Genomic DNA, 24,308 nt, shown 5'->3' with positions numbered 1-24,308 from the left:
GTCCAGCAGGAGCAGGCCCCGATGTTACTTCTGCCTGCTCCTGTCCCCTCGGTCCTTCTTCTTCCGCACAGGGCCAAGATGGCAGTTTGCCCTGTGGGGGGGGGGAAGAGTCCAACAGGAGCAGGCCCCGATGTTACTTCTGCCTGCTCCTGTCCCCTCGGTCCTTCTTCTTCCCCACAGGGCCAAGATGGCAGTTTGCTCTGTGGGGGTGGGGGAAGAGTCCAGCAGGAGCAGGCCCCGATGTTACTTCTGCCTGCTCCTGTCCCCTCGGTCCTTCTTCTTCCGCACAGGGCCAAGATGGCAGTTTGCCCTGTGGGGGGGGGGGGGAAGAGTCCAACAGGAGCAGGCCCCGATGTTACTTCTGCCTGCTCCTGTCCCCTCGGTCCTTCTTCTTCCCCACAGGGCCAAGATGGCAGTTTGCCCTGTGGGGGTGGGGGAAGAGTCCAGCAGGAGCAGGCCCCGATGTTACTTCTGCCTGCTCCTGTCCCCTCGGTCCTTCTTGCTAGTAGAAGCAAGAATAATCCCTATAGAAAACTACTATCAAGCCCATTGTTTTAAAATACAGGATGAAGATGCCACACTGTCCACTCATGTGGTATGGCTAAGGGTGGATATAATCTCCTTAAATTAAGAGCAAACATTACAGATCTGAAAGCTGATCTCTAAGCCAAATGAAGTGCTTTCTCCCTTATGTAACTGTCACCTAGGCACTTGGTTCCCATCACGCTGCTACAAATGTTGAACGAGATGTGCCAACCGTACCTGTCATCATACAAAGTGTTTGATGATGATCTCTGACAGTTGTCCTCAACCAGGCACCCTTCAGATATGTTGGGTCACAAATCTGATCATCCCCAGCCGGCATGGCTGGGGATGATGGAAGCTGTGGCCCAAAACATCTGGATGGCACCATGTGGGGAAGGCTGATTTAGAATGCTCCTTAACAGTGGTCAAGCTGTTAAAGGAAGTTAAAGGAAAGTTACAGGTGAATGGACCAGAATGGCTACCTAGGAAATGTTGAAGCCTCCCCTGGAATGTGCGAGCCACGTGCAGACAGGGATGCGTTCTTCTCTTCCACTAACCAGCCCACCCACCCCCCTGTCTCACTCCAGCTGAAAATGATGTAAGCCAGGGGAACAAAGAACACAAAATGAGAGAGTAGAAGGCTGGGAGGCACCTAATGGTGTAGGTACCTCTCTCCAGGGATGGGATGTGAGGCAGTTCATTTGCTGCCTGTAGAAATGTTTAACCTGTTTATGTATTACATTTCTATACTGCCCATTAGCAGAAGCACTCCACCTTTTTCTCCACCTATGCTCTACCTCAGCCTTCCCCAACCAGGTGCCCTCCAGATGTTGTGGATTTCAATGCCCATCAGCATGGCCAATGGCAAGGAATTCTGGGAGTTGTAGTCCAAAACATCTGGAGGACACTAGGAAGGCTGCTTTACCTGTACATTTGTAAAAAACACCAAAAAACACAATAACAGTGTCTAGCAACCTTCCTTTCAAAAGGAAGCCACGCCCAGGTTAAACGCTGCCCCTAAAACTTCCCATTGATCAGGGAACTGAGGAGCATGTAACAACAATATTTTTAGGACATTCACAACAACAGTGCATGAGTCAGGGAGAAAATAATTAAATAAGCTAGGTATTACATCTAAATGTCATCAGGAACGATCTTTCTCTGGTCAATGCCCTTCCCAAACATTCTCAACTACACACACCATCCATGCACATCAGCTAAGACAACATAGATAAACACACCACACACACACAAGGATATGCTCAACCATGTAGCTGGCAAGATCTAGGCAAGGAATGAATGCCAAGGTTTGTGATCCACGACCAGGTACACAAACACAACTAGTTTGCAGAGCAGAGAGTGGGTATAGGAACCCAGTAACTATATAATAAATCAAGTGCTAGGATATACAGAGGAAAGGACCACCGATTTTCCCATTTAAGATTCCTCTATATTGAAAAACAGAAGTTTGACCCTCACTCTTCCCACCTCCTTTCCTCTGAGGGCTAACGCTAATGGTCCAGAAGCCCAATCCTTTACTGACACAGGCAATTTTGGACCTCTGTCACCATTGCAGGCAAGCAGCAAAATAAGCCAATGTGGTTATTCCTGATTTTCTTCACCACTCATTCCAAATGGGAAAATCATATAGTTCATTCAGTTTTAAACGTATTGGACTGAGAAGAAAATGCATAGCAAGATGAGAATAGAGAAAAACAGTGCACGAAATAGTATCTTCCATATACAAATTTCTAACCAATCATAGGAGGAGAGTAAGTATGAAATGAATAAAGGTCTTACACTTGCGTGATGTTTAGGTATGAGTGGAAAAGGCAAATCTCTATCAAACAGAGAGCCAGTCTAGCATCATGTTAAAAATGATGGGAAGGCTTAGGCTGAAGTCTCATGTCCACCATCATGACAGGATGACCTTAGGCCCATCACCACAACTTAGCCTAACCAATCCACCTACTCAAAGGACTGTTGTGATGAGAGGGTAAATATGTATATAATCCTAAACTCTTAGAGAAAGGACAGGGCAGGGGGGCGGAGCTTGACGGCCATGGAAGGGTAAGATTTCTTGTGAGGCTCCCGGATGGCTGAGCCGAAAAATCCAATTATCTCATTTAAAAGGGCATAAATATCTAATGAACATTTTGGAAAAGGTTTATGAATTATAACTGACGGTGATGATAACTTTTGTGAAAGTAAAATTGATATAAGGAGTGGGGAAATCAGCGCGGCTTCTGGGCTTACAAATCAGTTTCTCGGAGTGAAGAGGGAAATCGAAACCGAAGTGTTTTGTTATTGTCGGATCTCTTCTAGCGACTGCTGATTTGATTTACTGTGTATCTCACTCCTTATCTGTGTAGAGCGAGCTATTGGCAATAAATCTAACCATCGGAAAGTACTGAGAGAGAAAAGCTGTTTACGGGCATGGAATGAGAGACTGTTTTGATTATTATTCGGGACATTAAGCAATTGATTTATGCCCTATGCCGAATATCAGAAAAACAAAAACAAAAGCTGAAAAGGTTATTTGGCTACGTCGTAAACGCCCCAGTAATCATAATCTCCCCCGCCTTGAAAAGCTGTCTTCAGAAGAAGAGGTGGTTAACAGTGATAGTGAGAGGGAGACGGAGGGTGTTAAGATGGCGGGGAAAGCTGGCAAGGCGCCAGCTACTATGGCTGAAATTAAGAGCTTCATATTAGAAAATAACGAAATCCTTATTAAAAAGATGGACCAACATGCTGAAAAGGCAGACAAGCGGATGGATGTGCTGGCTGACAAGACTGCTCAGAATGACAGGAGTATAAAGATTTTAGAGGCAGAAGTAAACCTGTTGGAGAAAAGGCAAGATGTTTTTGAAAAAAGTTGTAATGTACAGTTTCAGGACCAAGAGTTAAGGCTGATCCAACTAGAAGACCAGAATCGACGATCCTCACTTCGATTTAAGAATCTTGTTCAAATATCAGGAGATTTGAGAAAAGTAATTTTGCAATGGTTTAAAGATATGATGCCTGATCTGGAAATAGCGGACTGTGACCTGGATAGGATTCACAGAGTGGGAGGACTAAACTACAAAGGAGCAACTAGAGACATTCTGGTGAAATTTGGCAGCTATTACAAAAAAGAGCAAGTTATGAAGAAATTGAGGTCCATGGCTCTGATGCAATATAAAGGCAAATCAGTGCAAATCTACAACGATCTTTGTCAGCAAACACTCAAATGGAGACGCAGTGTCAAGCCAATAACTGAAATATTAACAAAGAATACAATAAAGTATACCTGGGGTTACCCTGTTTTCTTAAGATTTACACATGGTGGGAGGCAACACAGAGTAACCTCCTTGGATCAGGGCAAGGAATTACTGAAGAGTTTGGGTTTGTATAATGGTGCAAGTTTGAATGAAGCAGGTGGGAACGGAAGTGAAGCGGGGGTGTCTGGGATGTAATAAACTTGATAAATTGATTATGAGATAACAGTATATAAATTGTGTTAAAATATAGAGGTCTTGCCGGTCAGGCAGAGCACTGCCTCTCCCTCCTCCCCTAAGGGTAGATAATGGCCGGAGTGTTAAACTTACGGGGATTTGGGGGTGGGAAGAGGTGGGGGAAGAGGTGGGGGTGGGGTGGGGGGTGGGGGTTTGATTGGGTGGGAGGGAGGCATTTGAAGGGGTTTGTATGGTTTTTATGCTTTTATGTATGTGAATTTGAGTTGCTGAACACACGGGATCGGAAGGAGTATCAAAAGGTAGAATATGGATAAGAAAATAAAAGTATCAATGCTCAATGTAAAAGGTCTGGGGGCAGTCGTGAAAAGGAGGAGAATTGAACAAATGTTAAATAGAGAAGGATCTGATATCATTATGCTGCAAGAAGCACATCAGGGGTTCGATGGGGTAAATGAAATACGCATAAAGTGGTCAGTTTACTATGAAAAGTCATTGGGGACTTAAAAAACATGGCGTGGCTATTCTGATTTTTAAAAAAAGTGGATTTATATTAGAAACTATAAAAAAGGATGATAATGGTAGATATCTCATGATAAAGGGGCAAATTGAAGGTAAAGCATATACGTTAGTCAATGTTTATGCCCCTAATGAGAGACATAGAGTTTTATATAGAATTATTTAAAGAAATAGAAGAGTTTAAGGAGGGGTATGTTATCTTAGCTGGGGACTTTAATATGGTTATGGATAATAGACTGGACAGGTCAAACCCCACTAATGTTGAAAAGAGAAATAATATTACTATATTGAATAAATTGGTAAAAGAAAAAGATTATGTGGATTGTTGGCGTTTACTTAGTGGGGTGAATCCTGGCTTTTCTTATTACTCTCCAGTTCATCATACATACTCTAGGATAGATTATATATTTGTTTCAAAAGAGTTTACAACTAAGGTTTGTAAAATGGAAACGGGGGTAATAAAGGTAACAGATCACGCATTGTTAAGTTTAGAGTTTACAGTTAGGAAGAATTATAAAGACGCGTATAGGTGGAAAATGAATACAAAAATATTGAAATACAATAAAGTGGTAGAAAAAATGCAGAGAGAACTGTCAGAGACTTGGGAAATTAATGAAAAGGGTGGAACGATAAGGGCAGTTGTTTGGGATACCATGAAGGCGGTAGCAAGAGGGATTTGTATTAGGGAAACGTGTAATTTAAGGAGGCAACAGCTTGCAGCACAGGAAAAGTTGGAGGTAGAGATTAGGAAGTTGGAGAAAGATTATTGGCAGTGTAAAAATAAACATAAATTAATAGAAATACAAGCAAAGAAAAAGAATTGTATTGTATTGTATTGTATTGAAGATACAATACAATTGTATCTTCAATACAATTGTATTGTATTGAAGAATGGTATAAAGAAGTTTGGGATATAGCTATTAATGATAAATTGACTTGTAATATTAAATGGAGAAGAGGTATAGCTAAAACAAATGATTTTGAAGGAATTTGGAAACAGTTCCTAATATTTGTGTTTTCTAAGGGAAGTGGGAAACCACCAGCAGAAGAAAGTATGAGATTCTGGAATCAGGAATGAGATCCCGAGGTGGGGGGTGCACTTATATGTTAAGTTTGATTATGTTATGTAGATATGATATTATGTTATTCAACATTTATTCAACATTTATGTAGTATGTTGTTTTCTTTAATTGTAATGGTGTATGTTTAAGTATTGTAGAAAATAAAAAGAGGAAGGACAGGGCAAAAGTGTAAACAAGAAAGAAATACTACTGAGAGGACAGAAAGTTCCCCAGAGTTAAAGTGTCAATACTAAACAAATGGCTTCACTGCCTCCCCCTATTTAGGCCATTTTGAAGGTCTAAACAACACTTCCCCAATTATTGTTGGAGCCTAGTCTTAATATAGCAACAAGACGACAGTGTGTGTTATATTTTGGCTACAACTTAATAGCTGTTCTTCAATTCTACACCGAATTCACTGGTCTGTGATGAAGTAAAGAGGCCTTATAAAATTAATAAAGATGGGTTTTATGAAATTATTTCAAAACAATTTATCTAGGGGAGGGGACTCAAAGATCAGATAAAGCATCATGCCAGCAATGTGGAAATACTCAAAAGTTCTATAGTCTAATCACACACATACACTTGTCCTCTGTACTACAGCAATTGTAGGCTATTTCAATAAGATGTAAACAGTGAAACTAGAAGGGGAAAATACACAAAGAGAAAAGCTAGCAATAGCACATGGGTAAACTGAACTCTTCATGACACTGTCAGCAATGAGACAGAACAATAAAAAACCAGAAGCTCATTTCCAGCAGGGCTTATCATTGAACAGTTTAGTCCATAAAAACATAATACAAGCATTGTATTCATATGTCTATGAAACATAGTTTTAACTCCTGAAGCTACTGTTTCTGGTATAGGAGTAAATAGTTTGACAACTCAACTTACAGCGAAAGGGAGCACACTTTTTATATACTGAAGAGTATCAATATTTCTAAATTCCTGACCAAGATTTATTGCCAGTAACATGGAAAAACAGGAACTAGAATGGGCAAAAAGAGGGGAGTGGCAACAAGAATGCGGATGCAGTCCCTGGCCTGTGAAAGCGAAGGACGCTTAGGACACACAAGTGGATGAGTGCTACTGATGATGGGAGTATGAGGCAGTTGGCTGGGCGTGAGGAAGGGAGCAAGGAAGGAGAATGCTAGGATACTACCAGTAGCACTGGCCTTTGGGGCACAACAGAAAGGGGAGTTGTCATGTAGGTTGCCAGGAGGAGGACTGGGCCAAAAGGGCTGGTTGTAAGTGCTCCTCCTGATTGGCTCAGGTGTGCTTGAGTGTAGAGTTGTACTCTGGATTTGAACTTGGGATCCTCAGCATATAAAATGTAAGCTATTCCAGGGGCTACGGGTACTCCTGCAACCCCTCTGCACATGGTATCTATGACTGGGATGGGGTGGGGTGGAGTGGGGGGACAAATGCCGCCTGCCTGTAGCCAGTTCCTGTCTGCTGCTACAGCTGAGCAGTTACGGTTCTCATCTCAGGAGTATTCTCTCTCTCTCTCTCTCTCTCTCTCTCTCTCTCTCTCTCTCTCACACACACACACACACACACACACACACACACACACACACTTTTGCCCCCAACATGACTGGTTGTTGGGTTTTTTGGCCAGGCATGTAAAAAGAAGAACAAATTGCCCCTTTCCTCCTGATGGGGCTTGAAGTCCCATCTTCCACTTCCCAAGCCTCCTATGCTGGACTGCTGTGGAAATGTATGGCCGTGGCTCCCCTTGTTGTATATCCCAGCTCCTCCCCTTGGTTGCCTGGCAAAGGAGTCCTTTACTCTCTGGATGGGTCTTGAACACTTGTCCCAGGAGGGCTATGTGTGCTTTTTGCAGGCCCCCTGCCCAGGGAGGTATTTGGCTGCTGTCTTTGCATCTTCTCCTTCTGCCGCTTTGTGTACTGTGCTCTCAAAAATGGTTATTATTATTATTATTTATTTATTTATTTATTTATATAGCACCATCAATGTACATGGTTGTTGTATGGTGCATCTGGCAACTCAAAGCCCTGCCTGTAGTCTTGCAGTAGTGGTGTCATTGCTAGCTGTGCTACTGGAGCTGATGGAGTGGTGCTGTCTTGCTGGCCAAATGTGTTGTAGAATCATAGAATAGTAGAGCTGGAAGGGGCCTATAAGGCCATCGAGTCCAACCCCTGCTCAATGTAATTAGGGACAAATGAGGGATACATTTCAGTTCATTTTGAATCAGGATTGAACATGGACCCAGACGCAATCTACTGCTCAAGTGCGAACATTTCCAAGCTTGCAATGTGATCTGTGCACCCAAAAAAATGTGTTTGTCAGCATGAATACCTTTGAAAGATGTGTGTGAAAAACATGTGTACTTTTGAAAAAATGCATTTAAGTACGCTCTAATCAATGGGAGAAGAATGCAAACATTTCAAAACTGCACACAATTGATGTGTACATTTGGGGAAATTCGCACAAAAGTACACATGGCTTTTCATGTGAAAAGAAAAAAGCAAAGCTTGCAATCTGATACGGACTTAAGTCGAATGAGCTTTGAGAGGGAATTTGGAGAATGTCGGCAAGCTAATGTTTTTCTGATTCGCAGATCCCTAATTGTGATGCAGGGGTACTGGAGGCATGTCCCCATTGTCATAGGTTTATTGGCTCCCTCCATGGGTGAGCAGGGTCATAAGCACAGTCCCCGACTGATGGGCACTGATGGTGCTTTCAGGGATGCTAAAGGCATGTCTGCCCTTTGTGTTTGTATATTTTCTGGTGGTACATTTTTCTTTCCCTGCCTAAGAACACATAGGATACAGTGGCCATTGTGCTGACGTGAATCCCCAATCCCCCAGTATAGGATTGTTCTGTAGAATTATTATTTTTCTCATTTCCAAATCAGCAAAATTGGCCCCAGGACCTGGTGAAAGCACAACATGTATCAACAAGAAACTAAATAGGACTGAGTCTTATCAATGTATGGATACGACAGGAGACTGCCCAAGAACCCTATATACACCGCCTTGAGTTACAGCCTGAAAGGAAAGCAGGATATAAATAGAATAAAGCACAGGTTTCATTAGAATAAAAACAACTATTTCAAGGCAAGATCAGAAAGGCAATACTAAAGCACAAGGGGCTATAGCTATGGCAGAACCAAAGTACATGAGCTATCATATAGGTGCGAATGAGAGAGAGAGAGAGAGAGAGAGAGAGAGAGAGAGAGAGAGAGAGAGAGAGAACACTAGTAATGAAACAGTGGAATTCATTTAGGCTGTGTAATCATTCTTTCCTTCAGCAAGATGCACAGGGAGAAAAGAAATAGGTGCACATATACTTGTTCGTGAGCTGAAGCAGCACTCACAGGGACTTTGGTTTTTGAACAACATGAAACCAAACCTTTGGTTATTCGGCAGTATAGAAAAGTTTTTTTTTTCTTTTAAAAAGTGATATAAATACAGAACCTCTGACCAGGCATCTATTTAGAAATATTTCTATTTAAAAATGTACTGGGTTGAGTTTCTCAGCTGTGCAGCTTTCCCTAATTCATATTATGTGTAAAGCCTTGTACAACCCAATTAAGATCCCAAAACAAGCTAAAGCATAATTTGGAGAATATCACACAAAACAGGTCGATGCAAGCAACCTGACAGCACAAATTTCCTGTTCTCTCTCATATACAGCCATCATGAGAAACAGCACCTACAAGTCCTGGTTCATAACTCAACAATTGTGATAGTTTAGTTAGCACAGAAGAACAGGTCAGGATACATGTAAATGGACACATTCATTCCATTCCTGGGGTCACCATTTTGATGCCTGTATGCATCCACAATGGAGATAAACAAAACAACAAAACGAAGAGCATGTTCTCCATTCATGAGACCGATTCGATTTCTAAACCATTTTAAGGTTAATCTTGTAAACAAAAGCAGGAAGAAAACAATCTCTTGCAGGGTGGATAAAAATCAATGATTTTTTTTAAAAAAAAATAATTAAAAATGGATTTTTAAAATTTAAATCAGATTTTTTTTATTAAAATGCTTTTTGAGGGAAAATCTATCTAAAGATAGTTTTCTATTTAAGATACATTATAGTCCAAAGGTTATTCATCATGAAATAAGGATTAGTTTTTAATTATGTAGCATGAGGCTGTTTAAATTTTTTGGTAAATGAATTCTATTAATCCATTCACAATGTCATGCTCTTCCAGAGGTTTCTGTAAGATTATTTTTCTCCTTCCCATAAAGTACAGCAGAAAAGTTGTCCAAATATGAATGATTAACCTATTAAACTGGAGATAGTTCACCTCGCAATAATTTCATAATTATCTATCTATGATGTGTTTCTAATAGTATAACCAAATCAGTATTTTTTGATATAACTGTAAAACTAATCTGAAAAGTTGTTATTCTAAAAATGAAACCTTCATCTGGTTGTAAATATTAAGATTATACCAGCAAGAATGAGTCTTTGGTAACTCTGAGTTGTGTAAATTATAGCGATGAAGAGTGCACTTTTGTAGGGGGGGGGGGGGGAGGCACATGATTACATTAATTCTTTCTGAGTAGTGATTTAACTCACGGTTAAATCCACCCTGATCTTGAGTCAGATCTTTTAAATGCAATGATTTTGCTCATATACACCAATAGCCATTCCTCATTTGTAAGTGCAATCACTTAACATCATCACGGGGTCAAACACACAATAGTTCCTTCCCCCTACCTCTAAGTAAAAAGAAACAAGTAAAGCAACCATCTGCTAATTTACAAATGTCAAACCTCAGAGCTTACAACTTAGAAACCAGTCATATTTCATTTTATAAAACTGTATTTCTTAATTATTGTCACAATTCCAGATTTTTGACCACTCTCTTTCCAACCTTGATTCCAACAGCAACAAGCTAGAAAAAAATAACCGAGAATGTTTTAGACCACTTGGTCTTTTCCTCGCCTTAAACTTAACGTAACTACTTCGGATGAAAAGTATTTTTCATATTTTACACATGCAAATGCAATCTCCCGTTTTAAGAAGCTTCATTGAATAAACATGTATCACAACATATACCGGGCATGCTGTCTTGAGAACTTACTCCAAAGTGTGTGCTGGGAAAAAACAGCATGTTTTCTCTCGGTCTGGTGCAGCTAGCAAATTACACACCCAAGGAAAGCAGGGTTGGTTCTAAGTCTCTGTATGGCATTCTAAATCACTGGAGACCCACTGAGGAGCAACTCTTTAGAACAGCCAGCAGGGATTGTGTGGTTCGAAGCATTCAGATTGGGTTCAGCAAGCCAGGAATTACCAAACTTGCAGATAACAGTGGGAACAGCATGTTCTTGGGCAATGAAACTTTCTAGTCAATTTACAGGCACCACTAAAGCAGCTGAATACTCCTCAGACCACTCCGATTTCTCTTTGTTGTCAAGACTATTTAATTCTTAATCATGCACTGTTTATTTAGAACCTTTTTCATGGCACTCGTGGAAGTGACAGTCTAAATTCATAGTGGCACAGATTTTAGAAACATTTCCACAGGGACTGGCAACTAGGCCTCATTTAGGCCCAGTTGCCAAGACCTGACAACCCAGTGCTTAAAGTAGGAGGGGGAAGGAAGCAGAGTGGTTTCATTTTGAAATTAGGCTGGACTCAATTACATCCGTTGACACCAAGTGAGAGGGCATCCCACCCCATTTCAATCACTGTGCTGATCCAGTCCTTTTCTGCTCTGGGTTTGGCATCAGGGAAATTTGCAGGGCAAAGGGCTTGGTCTATGCCACCGTTCTCAAAATGGCCCTTCAACAAAATTAGTTTCTAAACAGGGTGGTCGCATGAACTAGGCCTAGTTATCACTGGGATGGCAAATCTGTGTCTGGGCTGCTCCTCCATACAAGAAGCTCATAAAATAAAATATGGTTGAAGCACTCCCCCATTGCAATCCTCCTCACCTATTCATCAAAAGACTTAGCTTTGAGAAGGGGGAGCAGGCAAATAGGCAGCAAGGAGGGGGCAGTGAGGATGGCTCACTAGAAAGAGAAACATTGCTGGCCTTTCTTTAACTGGAAATGGTGTTCCTGTGCATCGTTTTCTGTCTGCAAGCAAAGTTTCTTTATAGTTTCTTCTGCCTACCAGATTGCATCAAGAAGGAAAGGAAATTACAAATCCCTTGGTCCCTGACAAGAAATTGTGGATTGGATCCAGAATTAGCCACACTATGACTCACTGAAATAAATGGTAGTTAACTCAATCATGACAAACTTAAATACCACTGATTTTAATGGGTCTACTCTATGTACATGTAAGCCTGGATCCAACCCGATGCGCCTAAGTTTGTCTCTGGAGCACCATTTCCAGTTAAGGACAGAACAAAACGGCCTATCCACTCTCTACCAAGTCTTTCTTACTGCCGATAACTCCCCCTCCTTCTCAAAGGTAAGGATTTTTTGCTTGGGAAGGCTGTCTAAATAATGGAGTGAGGCTGCATCTCATTTGAGTCAAACCCAAAATCAGAGTGGTCAGGACCAAGCTCAAAATGGGGAGAGATGTTAAACTGAGGTCATATTTTGAATTGCCTCCAAAACTGAATTCATCCCTATTAGTGATAGACTGTGATCATAAGCCTGGCATAGATAGTATGATAACAACACTGAATACAAAAATATAAAATACATAAAAATGATTAAAACATAAAACCAATACATTATTAAAATCCTAAAATTTTTGAAGACATTTTAAAATTCGACTGGGTAGGCCTGCCGGAAGAGATCCATCTTTATAGCTTTTTTAAATTCAGAGAGACTATTAAGCTGGTGGATCTCTCCCGGCAGGCCATTCAACAGTCTGGGAACGGCAGAAGAGAAGGTCCTCTGGGTAATGGTTGTCAGCCTAGTTTTGGCTGACTGAAGTAAATTCTTCCCAGAGGACCTGAGTGTGCGGGGTGGATTGTATGGGAGAAGGTGATCCCATGACACAGGAGCCTCTTTGAGGGCTCCAGCAAGGCTCTTGAGCCAACAAAGGTATCCCTGCTTTTTGCAGTTTCCAGCATCCTCCCTGAGATGAACATAAGAAGAGCCCTGCTGGATCAGAACAAGGGTCCATCTAGTCCAGCACTCTGATCACACAGTGGCCAATCAGCCATCGGCCAGGGATGAACAAACAAGACATGGTGCAACAGCACCCTCCCACCAGCAACTGGTGCACACAGGCTTACTGCCTCGAATACTGGAGATAGCACACAACCATCAGGGCTAGTAGCCATTGATAGCCTGCGCCTCCAGGAATGCTAACAGACTGGGCAGTCCCTGACTTCTGCAACTGCTCAGGGCAAAGGAGAACTATCTGGCATCCAGGAGAGAAAGGAAGTACTTGAAGAGGCATGGCATTTCCCAACCACCATGCTCTTTAGGCCTTATCTGGGATAGCAATGAAGATAAGGCATGCATAAAGATTGTGCATCAAGAGACTCTTGAACTCTTCAAGAGTTGTGGCCTGTGACTCAGAGGGTGTGAAACTTTGGCCACTCCTGGTACATTCATGCAATCACCACAACAGCTGTGGATCAAGTACATCACAGTCATACATTTTAGAATGTTTTAACATAATGCTTGGCCCCTTACAGAGAAAGTTAGTAACACCTAAAAAGCAACATGACAAAATTAGCCATAATGGACTCAACTCTCAATGATTTCATTTTGGGGGGAAATAATTAACCTTTTCCAGTTGGGGTCCTGTCCGTTCTTCCATCAAAACTGTTTCTTTTCAATTTAGAGGCATTGCCATAAATCTATTGTGTTTGCAAGAATATTAGTAATTTGTATATAGAGTAGATATGAGTCAAAATTTTCGCACTGGTATGCAAAAGCATGCCCCCAGAAATTAAAAGAAAGCAAGTACAGCTAAATTGCAAAATTTTCACAGCAGAACAAGAGAAAGTACTATTTCACACAATGCATAGTTAACTTATGGAACACACTGCCACAGGATGTGAAGTGATGGCCACTAGGCATGTGCTCCGCTCCTATTAGAAGCGCAGAAGCAGGAGCAAATTGGCCTGCTCCGCCTTGCCCAGACCGCAGACCCCTAGAAGCAAGGCGAAGAGAAGCAACCATTTTTCGGAGCTCCTCTTTCAGGCGGACCGCTCCGATCGCCATCTTGAAACATTTCGCCCATAGATAACTGGGTTGTTTTTGAAGCTATCGTTCTGAAAATTCTTGTGCTTAGACAGTCGTGGATGGGGGTCATTTTGAGACTACTCTCACCTCTCTGCGTCGTGCAGGTCGCGCGCTAGAATTTTTTAAAAATCGGGTCAACAAACGGACAGCGCGGGTCAAACGGCGGTTTTCGCCCATAGGATTGCATTGCGGAAAAGAATCGGGGATAACTGGGTTGATTTTTAAGCTATCGTTCTGAAAATTCTTGTGCTTAGACAGTCATGGATGGGGGTCATTTTGAGACTACTCTCACCTCTCTGCGTGGTGCGGGTCGCACGCTAGAATTTTTTAAAAAGTAGGGTAAAGGCGGGAGAAAGATTACCTTTTCGATTGCTATGGGGCAGAGTCAACTCCCGGTCATGATCACATGATCCCAAAGTTGGAGGAGGGGATAGGCAAAACAGGTAACTTGGGATTCTGGGAAACTTCTCTTTCTTAGTCTGAACAGACTTTTCCCAGTGTTTTTTAAAACAGTAGCCCCACCAAATGCACAAACACAACCTGTGAAATCATATACTAAGCCAATAATAAGAGATAGAAACACAGCACTGCTACCCACCCTAACTTGGGGAACAACGGAAAAGATGTGGTGCAAGGGGATGAGCTCCCCTAGGGTATCTCATTGTGGACGTGCCCCCACTCTCTCCTGTACTTGGAAGGCCGTGAGAGCCTTCCAAAGAGAGTAACCCGGTGGAGCAATGCCTATCATGAGTTGAAGTGAGCGGTCGACTTCTCTTAGTGGTGGAGCGATGCCTATCATGAGTTGAAGTGACAGTTCCACTTTTTTGTTGTGGTGGAGCAATGGCTTTCATGAGTTGAACTGACAGCCTTGCTTCTTAAAAGACTGGTCACTACTAGGACCAGTCAAATTGGCAGCTGCTTCCCCCTCCCCCGGGCACGTCCCCCTATTACTGGTAAAAGACAGATATAACCTTTTTTTTAAAGTTCTTCTTGTTGTTTATTCAGCAACACTGCTGCTTTTAATTCCACCCCTCCTTCGTTTATTTATTTATTTATTTATTTATTCCATTTTATATGCATTACTGGCTTATCCTTGGCTCACTTCCTTATGCCCCCAGAAATGTCTGCTGCCTGCCTGCCTGCCTGCCTGCCTTCCCTCTCTCCTCCCCTGCCCGCCTTGCAGGGATGTTGTGTGTGTCTGGCTTTGACTCAGGGGAGAAGTCCTTCCCGAGCTCACTTGGAGTTTTGGAAGTTCCAAATCCATTTTTCAAGTGTGGAAGAAGATTCATACTCCCCAATTCATGGCATGTTGGGATTTCCTTTGAAATGGCCCCATTGAGAGGTCTGCAGGTTTAAGCCCCGCCAAAAAACAGGGGATGATGGGACTGCCTTGAGTCTCGGCGTGCGGCGTATGTATCCCTGGATAAGCTGTCATGGTGGTGAGTTTGAGGGTTTTTTTGAACGTGCAAATTGACGGAGCTATTGGAAAGGGGTGTGAATGGGTGTTGGATTTTCATAAATTCCCCAAAAATCAGGGGATGATGGGACTGCCTTGAGTCTCGGCGTGCATATGTATCCCTGGATAAGCTGTCATGGTGGCGAGTTTGAGGTTTCTAACGTGCAAATTGACGGAGCTATGGAAAGGGGTGTGAATGGGTGTTGGATTTTCATAAATTCCCCAAAAATCAGGGGATGATGGGACTGCCTTGAGTCTCGGGATGTGTATGTATCCCTGGATAAGCTGTCATGGTGGTGAGTTTGAGGTTTCTAACATGCAAATTGACGGAGCTATGGAAAGGGGTGTGAATGGGGTGCCCGATTTTCAAAAATTCCCCAAAAATCAGGGGATGATGGGATTGCCTTGAAACTTGGCGTCCATGTGGACACATGGATAAGCTATCATGGTGCCGAGTTTGAGGTTTCTAACATGCAAATTGACGTAGTTGTAGAATGGGACAATTTGGGGTGAGTTAAGCCGTGCCAAAAATCAGGGGATGATGGGATTGCCTTGAGTCTGGGCGTCCATGTGGACACATGGAAAAGCTGTCATGGTGGCGAGTTTGAGGTTTCTAACGTGCAAATTGACGGAGCTATCCCAAGGGGTGTGAATGGGGTGCCCGATTTTCATAAATTCCCCAAAAATCAGGGGATGATAGGATTGCCTTGAAACTTGGCGTGCGTGTGTATACCCCCATGAGGTGTCATGGTGCCAAACGTGAGGTTTCTAACTTGAACTGAAAAAAAGTTGTTTACTTTTTTAGCTTTCAATGCAACCCTATGGGGGGGGAAACGGAGCTCCGATCCGGATCCGGAGCTCCGAGCGGAGCGGAGTGGAAATGGGCGGAGCGGGGGCGGGGCGAAGCGGCCCGATCCGAAAATCACGGATCTGCAAGAGAAGCGGAGCGGGGGGTCCATGCACACCCCTAATGGCCACTACCTTAGATGGCTTCAAAAAAAGTGTTACACAAACTCATGAAAACAAGCAATTTATACACCCAGCACAATGCAAATCTACATATGATTACTCAGAAGTACTTTCTACTGATTTCAGTGAGGCTTACACCCTGATAAACGAATAAAGGATTGCAGCCATTATCTATGAATGATAGCTAAACAGAGCCTCCATGTTGAGAGGTAGTTCATCTCTTACCAGATACGGACCCTGTTCAGACAACACGCTAAGCTACGGCGGTTAAGCACTTTGAGCTAAACATTATGGCTTAGTGTGTCATGTGAACCATCACTTAGCATGCTGTGGGAACCATTCCTAACCTTGCTGACTACATAACTATGGTTTAAACACGCTCAGCAAACATTTGCCGCAAAAGAGTTAGCAACCTAACCACTGCTTAGCGTGTTGTCTGAATAGGCCCATTGGGAACATATGATGTCGGATGCTAGCTGGGGAATGCTGGGAGTTGTAGGACTTTTTTCTGTCTAAAACATGCACAGAATTGTGCCCTAATTACCTGAGTACATCAATAATAAAACAGACAATTCCAAAGGCTTAATTAAGATCCCTAAATGTGAACAAAAAGCCTATTTTCAATCAGGTTAAAAAGTATTCATCTCACAGCTTAAACCAGGGATAGACAACCGCTAGATTGCCTAGCTCTGCCTTAAACACATCTGGGAAAATGGCATTTAGGGTGCAATCCTATGCATGTTTAGACAGAAAAAAAGTTTTATAACTCCCAGCATTCCCCAGCCAAGATGCCTAGCTGGGGAGTGCTAAGAATTGTAGGACCTTCCCCTACTCTAAAGATAAATAGGATTCGAGCCTTAAGGAAACACGGTGTAGAAAGGGCCCTAGCCAGGCTCAGTATATAAGAGCTGACTGCCCCTGACTTCTGCTGGAGCTTGCCAGCCCTGGAACTATTAGAGGCCCTGCAGCTATTTTCTAGCCAAACAGGATACCATTACCAGCTTCCTGCTGCACTGACCACTGCTGTCACTGGGGTCCCCATTGTGCCAGTCCATTTTTACGAGTGAATGCTCACCTAAAGCAAAGACAGAACCGCTTTTAGTGCAAACGGGGGTCCACAGAGACCTTTTCCTCTGGGATGCTTCCTTTAGCACTGGAAAGGGTTTTAAGCCTGTGCGTAACATTCTGAATTTTGAAGGGGGTGTTGACATTCTTGAAAGATTTAGGATCCCAAGAAGCTTGACCAGCAGTGCTGGCTCCAGTTTTTTTCCGGCTGGCTGGGAATGCTAGGAAATGTATGACTTCTTTTTCCATCTAAACATGCATGGGTTTGTGCCTTTAATGCACATATATTCGGAACTAAGAAACCATTCAACCAAGTGAGACTTACTTCTGAGTAAACAACTTTCGGATCAGGCTACACAGCCACAGTCCATAACCTACTTATTCCAAGACAGCAATGCTCAATGTAGTAAGACTACTACAGAATATAAGGGGTGCACATTGTGGCCTCAACAAAACTTCACAGTAACAGGAAATCTTTAAAAGTTTATTATGCATGCTTGTTTTTATTACACTTATATTCCACCATTCTACCGTCAGGAAATTCAAAGCAATGTATACAGGTTTTTCCATGTGCTCTACCAAGGCATGAACCAGCCTTGCTGAGCTAGAGCAAGGTTGCTTACTGCTACATCATATACCTAAAACAATGCCCAAGAACCAGAATACAATTTAATAACATAACTTAAATAGGAACACTTGAAGCTATTTTACCACAAATCCTCAACACAACAAGCCATTTTGAAAGGGCTAGAAAACGCAATTGTACTTGGTTTATAAGTTACTTTAAATTGTACCAAGGGAAATCTCTCAAAATACACAAATAGATATGATAAGAAGGGGGATTTTTGTCTAACAGAAGTACAGAGGTCCTAGGTTTTATGGATTCTCATGGTGCAGTAAAAAGCATACTATAAATAGGGCTGGTACGCTGGAGAAACTGACACACCCCACCACATCAAGTGTACATGATTTTTGCACTTGCTACTCCTTGCCAAAACAAAAACTGAGGTAAAGGTAGAACAGGAAAAAGAGAAACTAATGTGACAAAATCCTAAGGGATGTGCAACTACTTTCCAGTTCTGATTTCTCTCATTTATAGATGCATACATCCCTTTTATGACGCCCTTCCCTATGCAGCCATCAATCTGCTGTTTAACTTACTCAGCCAAAGTTATTTATTCCTTCTTTCCTGCTCTCATCTACATCAAGCAGGATATTCCACTATGAAAGCAGTATATAAAAGGCAGGAGCCACACTACTGCTTTATAGAGGTATTGAAGGGCACTGATCACTATTGGGGCCCATTGACACATACCATAAACCGCTTTCATACTGCTATAGCCTGCTTGGTGTGGCTCCTGACTTTTCTATACTGCTTTCATAGTGGAATATCCGGCTTGGTGTAGATGAGCCCTCTATCTCTCTTTTCAAATACAAGTGTTCAGACCCAAAGAGATAGATATACCGAAGCTAAAGAACCTGTTGGATTTTCATTTTGTTTTACATTTCCAACTAATACTTTTTAAAGTACAATCTTCTTTCAACTGAAAAGCAGCCATTGGTTTAAGTTGTTTAATTTTTATCATCATAATTACCAAAACTGTTAGAGACAAAAAGCACACTAGGACACCAAATGAGCATAAAACACATTTTCCCTTAAAACCTACAACACAAATTTGGCCTTTTGATTGCATGCACATTGGCACTGTTGTGGTCATAATTCCTCTAACTTTTCAAGTACTCAAACATAAATTTGGTCCACTCACCAAGACAGCAAGATTTAGTTCCCAATTAAAGAGATGGCTCACTCGGTGCTTCTTAAGTATACACAAGCAGTCCTGGTCATCCTCCAAGCATGCCCATTTATTGTGCAGTTTTATGTGGCTTTATATTTACGTGTTTTTATAAATAAAAAAATGTTCATTTATATTCATTGTGTGGTTTGCACAGTCTTTATGCAAATGAGCTGACATACAGCTAACTTCACAGATAGTACTGTAGTATCTTCCTCAAATTACCTTAAAAATCCAATACTTCAACAGAGTCAGTTAACCAATTCACCTGCCAGTCATCAAGTGGACATTCATCACATGTACATAAGCCAAATGATGTGCCTTCATAGGAACATAACAGCAGCCATGCTGGATGAGACCAAGCGTTCATTTAGACCAGCATCCTGCTCATAGTGGCCAACCAGCTGCCCATGGGAAACCCACAAGCAGGACATGAGTCCAACAGCACACTCCTGCCCAAGTTCCCCAGCAACTGGTGTACACAGCCATACTGCCTCCGATACTGGGGGTAGCATATAGCCATCAAGACCAGTTGCCACTGACACATGTGAACCAGGTCTTAGAGAAACATCATCCACTACTGGGCAACTACCAACACAGTCCATAACTCCCATGCTCATGACAGAACTTTCTCCACCCATCACTGGGATGGGAACAGCTGCAGCGCTTGCCTCAGCACTCACTGTGTTCACGCATCTAAGTTCCTTGCCAGAAGAACCTGTCTAGGGACGACCCAAACCACTCACTCGGGATGCAAAACAGTCGTGTTTGACGTGGCCCTACCCTAGTCAGGAAGTTGGATACAGGAACGCCTGGGAGAAGATAAATCTTGGACCTATTCATCAATAGATAATCAAGTTGAAAGGTTAAGGGGGAGAGGTCCTGCGAGCGGCTTCCCCAGCGACACGCACGGAAGGCGAGGCTGCAGCCAAGGGGCGTGGGCCGGAGGGGGGGTGGCCTCTCCCTCGAGGCCACTGTTTCCACAAGCCCGGCTTCCTGAAGAGAGGCAGGGCGGCGGCGGCGAGCCAGCCCGGCACGGTGCGCGTGAAGGTGAAGCGGAACGCCTCTCGCGCTGCGCGGGGCGGCCCAAAGGGAATCCCCATTCTGACGCGCAAGGCGTCGCCGCTCGCGACAATCCCCAAACCTGGCACGCAGGCACGGGCTCCGCTTGGCAGCAGCGAGTGCCCTAAAGCCAGGCGGAGCAGCACAACCGGAGGGGAGGGGAGGGGAGAGGGAGCTCCGCGCAACGACGCCAGGCGCAAGGGAGACGCGAAGGGCGCTAGGACCAAGGGAAGCCCACCCGGCCAACCTCTCCTCCCCCTCGCCCGCCCGTGCCGAGCCACCTAGGAAGTAGGCTGGTGCGGTGCGGTCCCGCTCACCAACCGCTCCGGCAGGGGATGCGGAGCGACGCGCACCGCTGCCACCGACGCACAGAATCCCTCGAAATCCCCAACGCCGCCAGCCTCCATCCGCAGGTGGCCGGGCCCACCTGTGTCACTTCCCAGAGGGCTGCCTGTAAAGCCATCGCCGCGGTGCGCGAAGAAAAGCCCCTATCCAGCCCCTGTTACTTACATCGTCAAACAAGGATCCGACGTTGGCGGTTACTAACAAGATCCCGGTGTTTGCGGCAGCCCCTTTCATCGCCATGATATTGGCCAGAAATAGTTGCGTGTGTGTGTGAAGATCTATTTTAAAGAGACAGCTGCAACACGCCTCCCCCAAACTGCAATAATAATAATAATAGAATAAGGATAATAAATCGGTATTTGGGGGGGGGGATCTGCAAGGAAGAGTGCAATCAGGAGTCTAAGGGAAGTTCAAAGCAGTGCTTGGAGAGTTGTTGGTTTGAGGGTTTTCTTCCTTCCCTCTTCTTTTTCTTCTTCTTGCGCTGCCGCTGCGGCTGTCACACGCTGTCGGTTTGCGGTGCCCCTGGGGAGGGAAGAACCTCGGAATCCTCCCGCCGGGGGCAGGCACACAGGCATCAGTGCCGAGCCCCCCGTCTCATGGTTGCCGGCTTCCCCTCGCTCGCTCGCTCGCTCGGCAGCCCTCCTTCCCCGGGGCAGAATGGGGTGGGCGGGGGAGACTTTGCGCTTAGATTTCCCCCTTAGCAGCCATTAGGTTCCTGCTTGGGAAGTTCCTCCTGCCGTTGCCGCTGCTGCCGCTGGCGGTTGTTCCTGTGCGATCCTTGTGCATGGCCAAGCAGAAATACAAAGAGAACTCTCCGCGGCTAGGAGGAGGCGAGAGGAGAGGAGAGGAAAGCGGGGCGGGCGGGCGAGTGCGCGCGCGGGGGCAGTGCCCGAGGCGGCTTGCAGCCTCCTGACGAGTTCCAGGGGCAGCCCGGGCAAAGAGCGACCGATGCCGCCGGAGAAAACGCCACCCCTCCTCTTCCCAGCCTTTGCCTGCAATAACAGCGAGAGGGACAAGCGGCGGCGGTGGCGGCAGCGGCGGCGACTAGATCTCTGCACTCTTCTGACGTCACGAGCCCGACGCGGCTCGTCTTAAAAGGGCAACGCCGGCCCGCTCGGAAAGGCGCACAAGCGGAGCGACACCCGGCCGGGCTTCACGAGAGGGGGCCGAGGGAAAGCGGCGGCGGTGGTGGTAACGTGCTTGGAATGAAAGCGGGAGTTTGGCGAGTGGGGCTTGCTGCGCCGAACATCCCGCGGCGGAGGGAGTTCTTCAGCTTTGCCACGCGGGGTCGTGGCGCCCTGAGGGGCGAGCTGCGAATTGCGCAACGGGCTGGGATGTAAAACTGGCATCTGCAGCATCCGAGTGTCACAACAACAACAATAACAACACGCCGACAGTCATTAACTAGAGCATAGCACTTCCCTCAGCTAGGCTATATTAACTACAACACATTTTTCCTCAGCATGAACGGACTGAGAAGATGGCCTGCCGAGGCATGTCTACTCGGAAGTAAGGCCGGTTGGGTTCAATGGGACTTACTCCCAGGTAAGCGTGTATAGGATTGCAGCCTTAGGCTTCAGTGTGCTATATTACTAAAGTCGAGAATCGACGTGAAAATACACGCTAGTTCCACGTTAGTAAATCACCCAGTAAACTAACCAAGGTAGGACATCTGGTTTCCTGTTGCCTCTGCATAAACAGATGACATCATTGCAGAGATTTTCTGAATATTCAGAGATGTAATTCTGAATATTCAGGAATATAATAGTATAATTCAGTTTTGTGTGTGCCCATGGAAGAATATCGGGTTCTGATTTACTATAGTTCAAAGATTCAAACACAAATTCTAAAACTCTGCTATGATGGAGCATTTTTTTAAACTTCAAGGTAAGTTGCTGAGAGTCAGAAACTCTCACCAAATTACTGTATGAGCGTCATCACACAGGGGGAAATCATATTTGCTTACCGTCGCTTCTCCACCCGCGTGTTTGTCCCTCATTTCCTCATTTGAAAGAGGAAGTAAACACTTTGCACGTTTTGATCCCGCTGCTTCTCCTGCACACAGCAGGAGATAGCGGCAACTTCCCAGGGCCGGCGCTACCATTAGGCCAACTAGGCAGCTGCTTAGGGCGCAGACCTCAGAGGGGTGCAGTACTGACCTTTAAGGGTCACAGTTTTATACAGATTAGCTGTTTCAAGAAAAAAACAAGTTCAAGTTTTGTGCTTTTTATTTTTTCTACAAAACATCTGTTCCTTAAAAATCAAAGTTGGGAATTTTGGGGCAGGGGTGCAAGTAGCTCGCCTTGCCTAGAGTACAAAATAGTCTGGCACCTACAACTCTCAGAATTCTCCAGTCAGCTGGGAATGCTGGAAGTTATAGAACTTATTTCTGTCTGAACATGCATAGGATTGCTCCCAGAATAGCTTAGGACCAGGCTACCTGAAGGAGAGCCTTCTCCCATAAGTTCCTATCCAGTTGCTAAGATTGTCTCTGGAGGCTCTTCTCTGGATGCCATCACCCCCATAATAGTGCAAGGAATGGCTACCAGGGAAAGAACCTTCTCTGTAGAAGATGGTCCCCATCTATTAAAAGCCCTTCCCAGGGAGATCCGCCTGGCATCTTCACCATATACATTTATTTTATTTATTTATTAAAACATTTATATCTTGCCCTATATCACAAGGATCTTTAGATGCCAGGCTAACACTTCCCTCTTTAAGCAGGAATTTCATTTGTAATCTGTAGCTCTAGTTATTAATTTTACTGCTGGTTCCTCAGTGTTCTCAATATTTTTAAATATTGTAATCTCTAATATTGTGTCAGTTTGTTATTTTATTGTGGGATGGGGTGGGTGTTTTTTGTTTTTGTTTTTTGGAATTTTATTGTTGTTGTTTGTTTTATGATTGTAAACTGCCCCAGAGCATTCGCCAGTTGGTATACGAATCTAATAAATAAATAAAATAAATAAATGCACTACTGCCAATACTATTGCCGTTGTACTAGTGTATCTCCTATAAACTAGATGGATTAGTCACTTGAGGTGAGTCCGCACTTTGAGGCAGAGCTAAGAGAAGAAACAACCAAAAGACTCAGGCCTTAGCTCAGGCCTTACCACATGACGCACAGGGGATCCCGGGATCAGGGAGGGATCATCCCTTCCTTGCCCTGGGATACAGCCTTACCCTTTGGGCCCACTTTTTCCACGGTCTCGGGCTGATCCCGAGGCCACGGAGCATGGGGTCTGTTTCCGTGGAGCTGGGAGCCGGGCACGGGGCACAGCGCTCCTCAGGAGCATTGCGCCCATCGAGGGTAGGGTGGGGGGAGTGGGGAAAGTAGGTAAACTTTTTAAAAAGCCTTACCTTTGCACACGAGCGTTCGTGCGCTCCATCCCCTTTAAGAAAATTTTAAAAATGGCGGGCGCAATGCCTCTCTTCCTGAGGTTGTTGCGCCTTATGTGTAAACGAGGATGAGATCTCGCGTTCATCGCAACGTGAGGTCTCCCCTCCTCCCCCCCCCGAAACAAAAGGTGGGTCTAGCTAAGGCCTCAGTTTGTTCTGCTGGGAAGCTGAATGATAGAGAACTAATTTATGATTTATGGGCTCTTATCACCTTGTATAAGGTAAACTTTATTGATATTTGTTTACAGCAGAATTGTAAGAGGATTGGGAATCATTTTTGTATCTTTAATATTTGTTAAAATTATATTGTTATTGCAGGGCTAATACCTTGAATGACAATGTCTGAGTTACTAATTTATTTATTTATTAATTGCATTTATATCCTGCCTTTTTTCCTCCAAGGAACCCAAGGTGACATAAATAATAATCATCCTCCCCCCCATTTTATCCTCACAACAACAACCCTGTGAGGTAGGTTGGGCTGAGAGTCTGTGACTGGCCCGAAGTCACCCAGT

The 24,308-nt window shown here is 44.1% G+C and overlaps 1 protein-coding gene across 5 annotated transcripts in view; it reads right to left on the bottom strand.

Annotated features, from left to right (window-relative positions):
• Positions 1–21,219, bottom strand: part of INPP5A (inositol polyphosphate-5-phosphatase A) — a 290,804-nt gene extending 269,585 nt beyond the window's left edge. For 4 of the 5 annotated variants that reach the window (XM_063132848.1, XM_063132845.1, XM_063132849.1 and 1 more), the window contains exon 1: positions 20,560–21,219. In XM_063132848.1, the coding sequence (XP_062988918.1) occupies positions 20,560–20,634 (75 nt within the window). In that variant the 5' untranslated portion in view covers positions 20,635–21,219. Of the gene's footprint in view, positions 1–18,960; positions 19,019–20,559 lie in introns of those variants that run through there. The other variant, XM_063132850.1, reaches the window with a different exon arrangement.
• Positions 21,220–24,308: the final 3,089 nt, after the last annotated feature.

Source organism: Elgaria multicarinata, chromosome 8, assembly GCF_023053635.1.
Source record: "Elgaria multicarinata webbii isolate HBS135686 ecotype San Diego chromosome 8, rElgMul1.1.pri, whole genome shotgun sequence".
Taxonomy (NCBI): Eukaryota; Metazoa; Chordata; class Lepidosauria; order Squamata; family Anguidae; genus Elgaria; species Elgaria multicarinata.
Note: the sequence above shows the minus strand (reverse complement) of the source record. Positions and strands in the feature narration are given on the sequence as shown.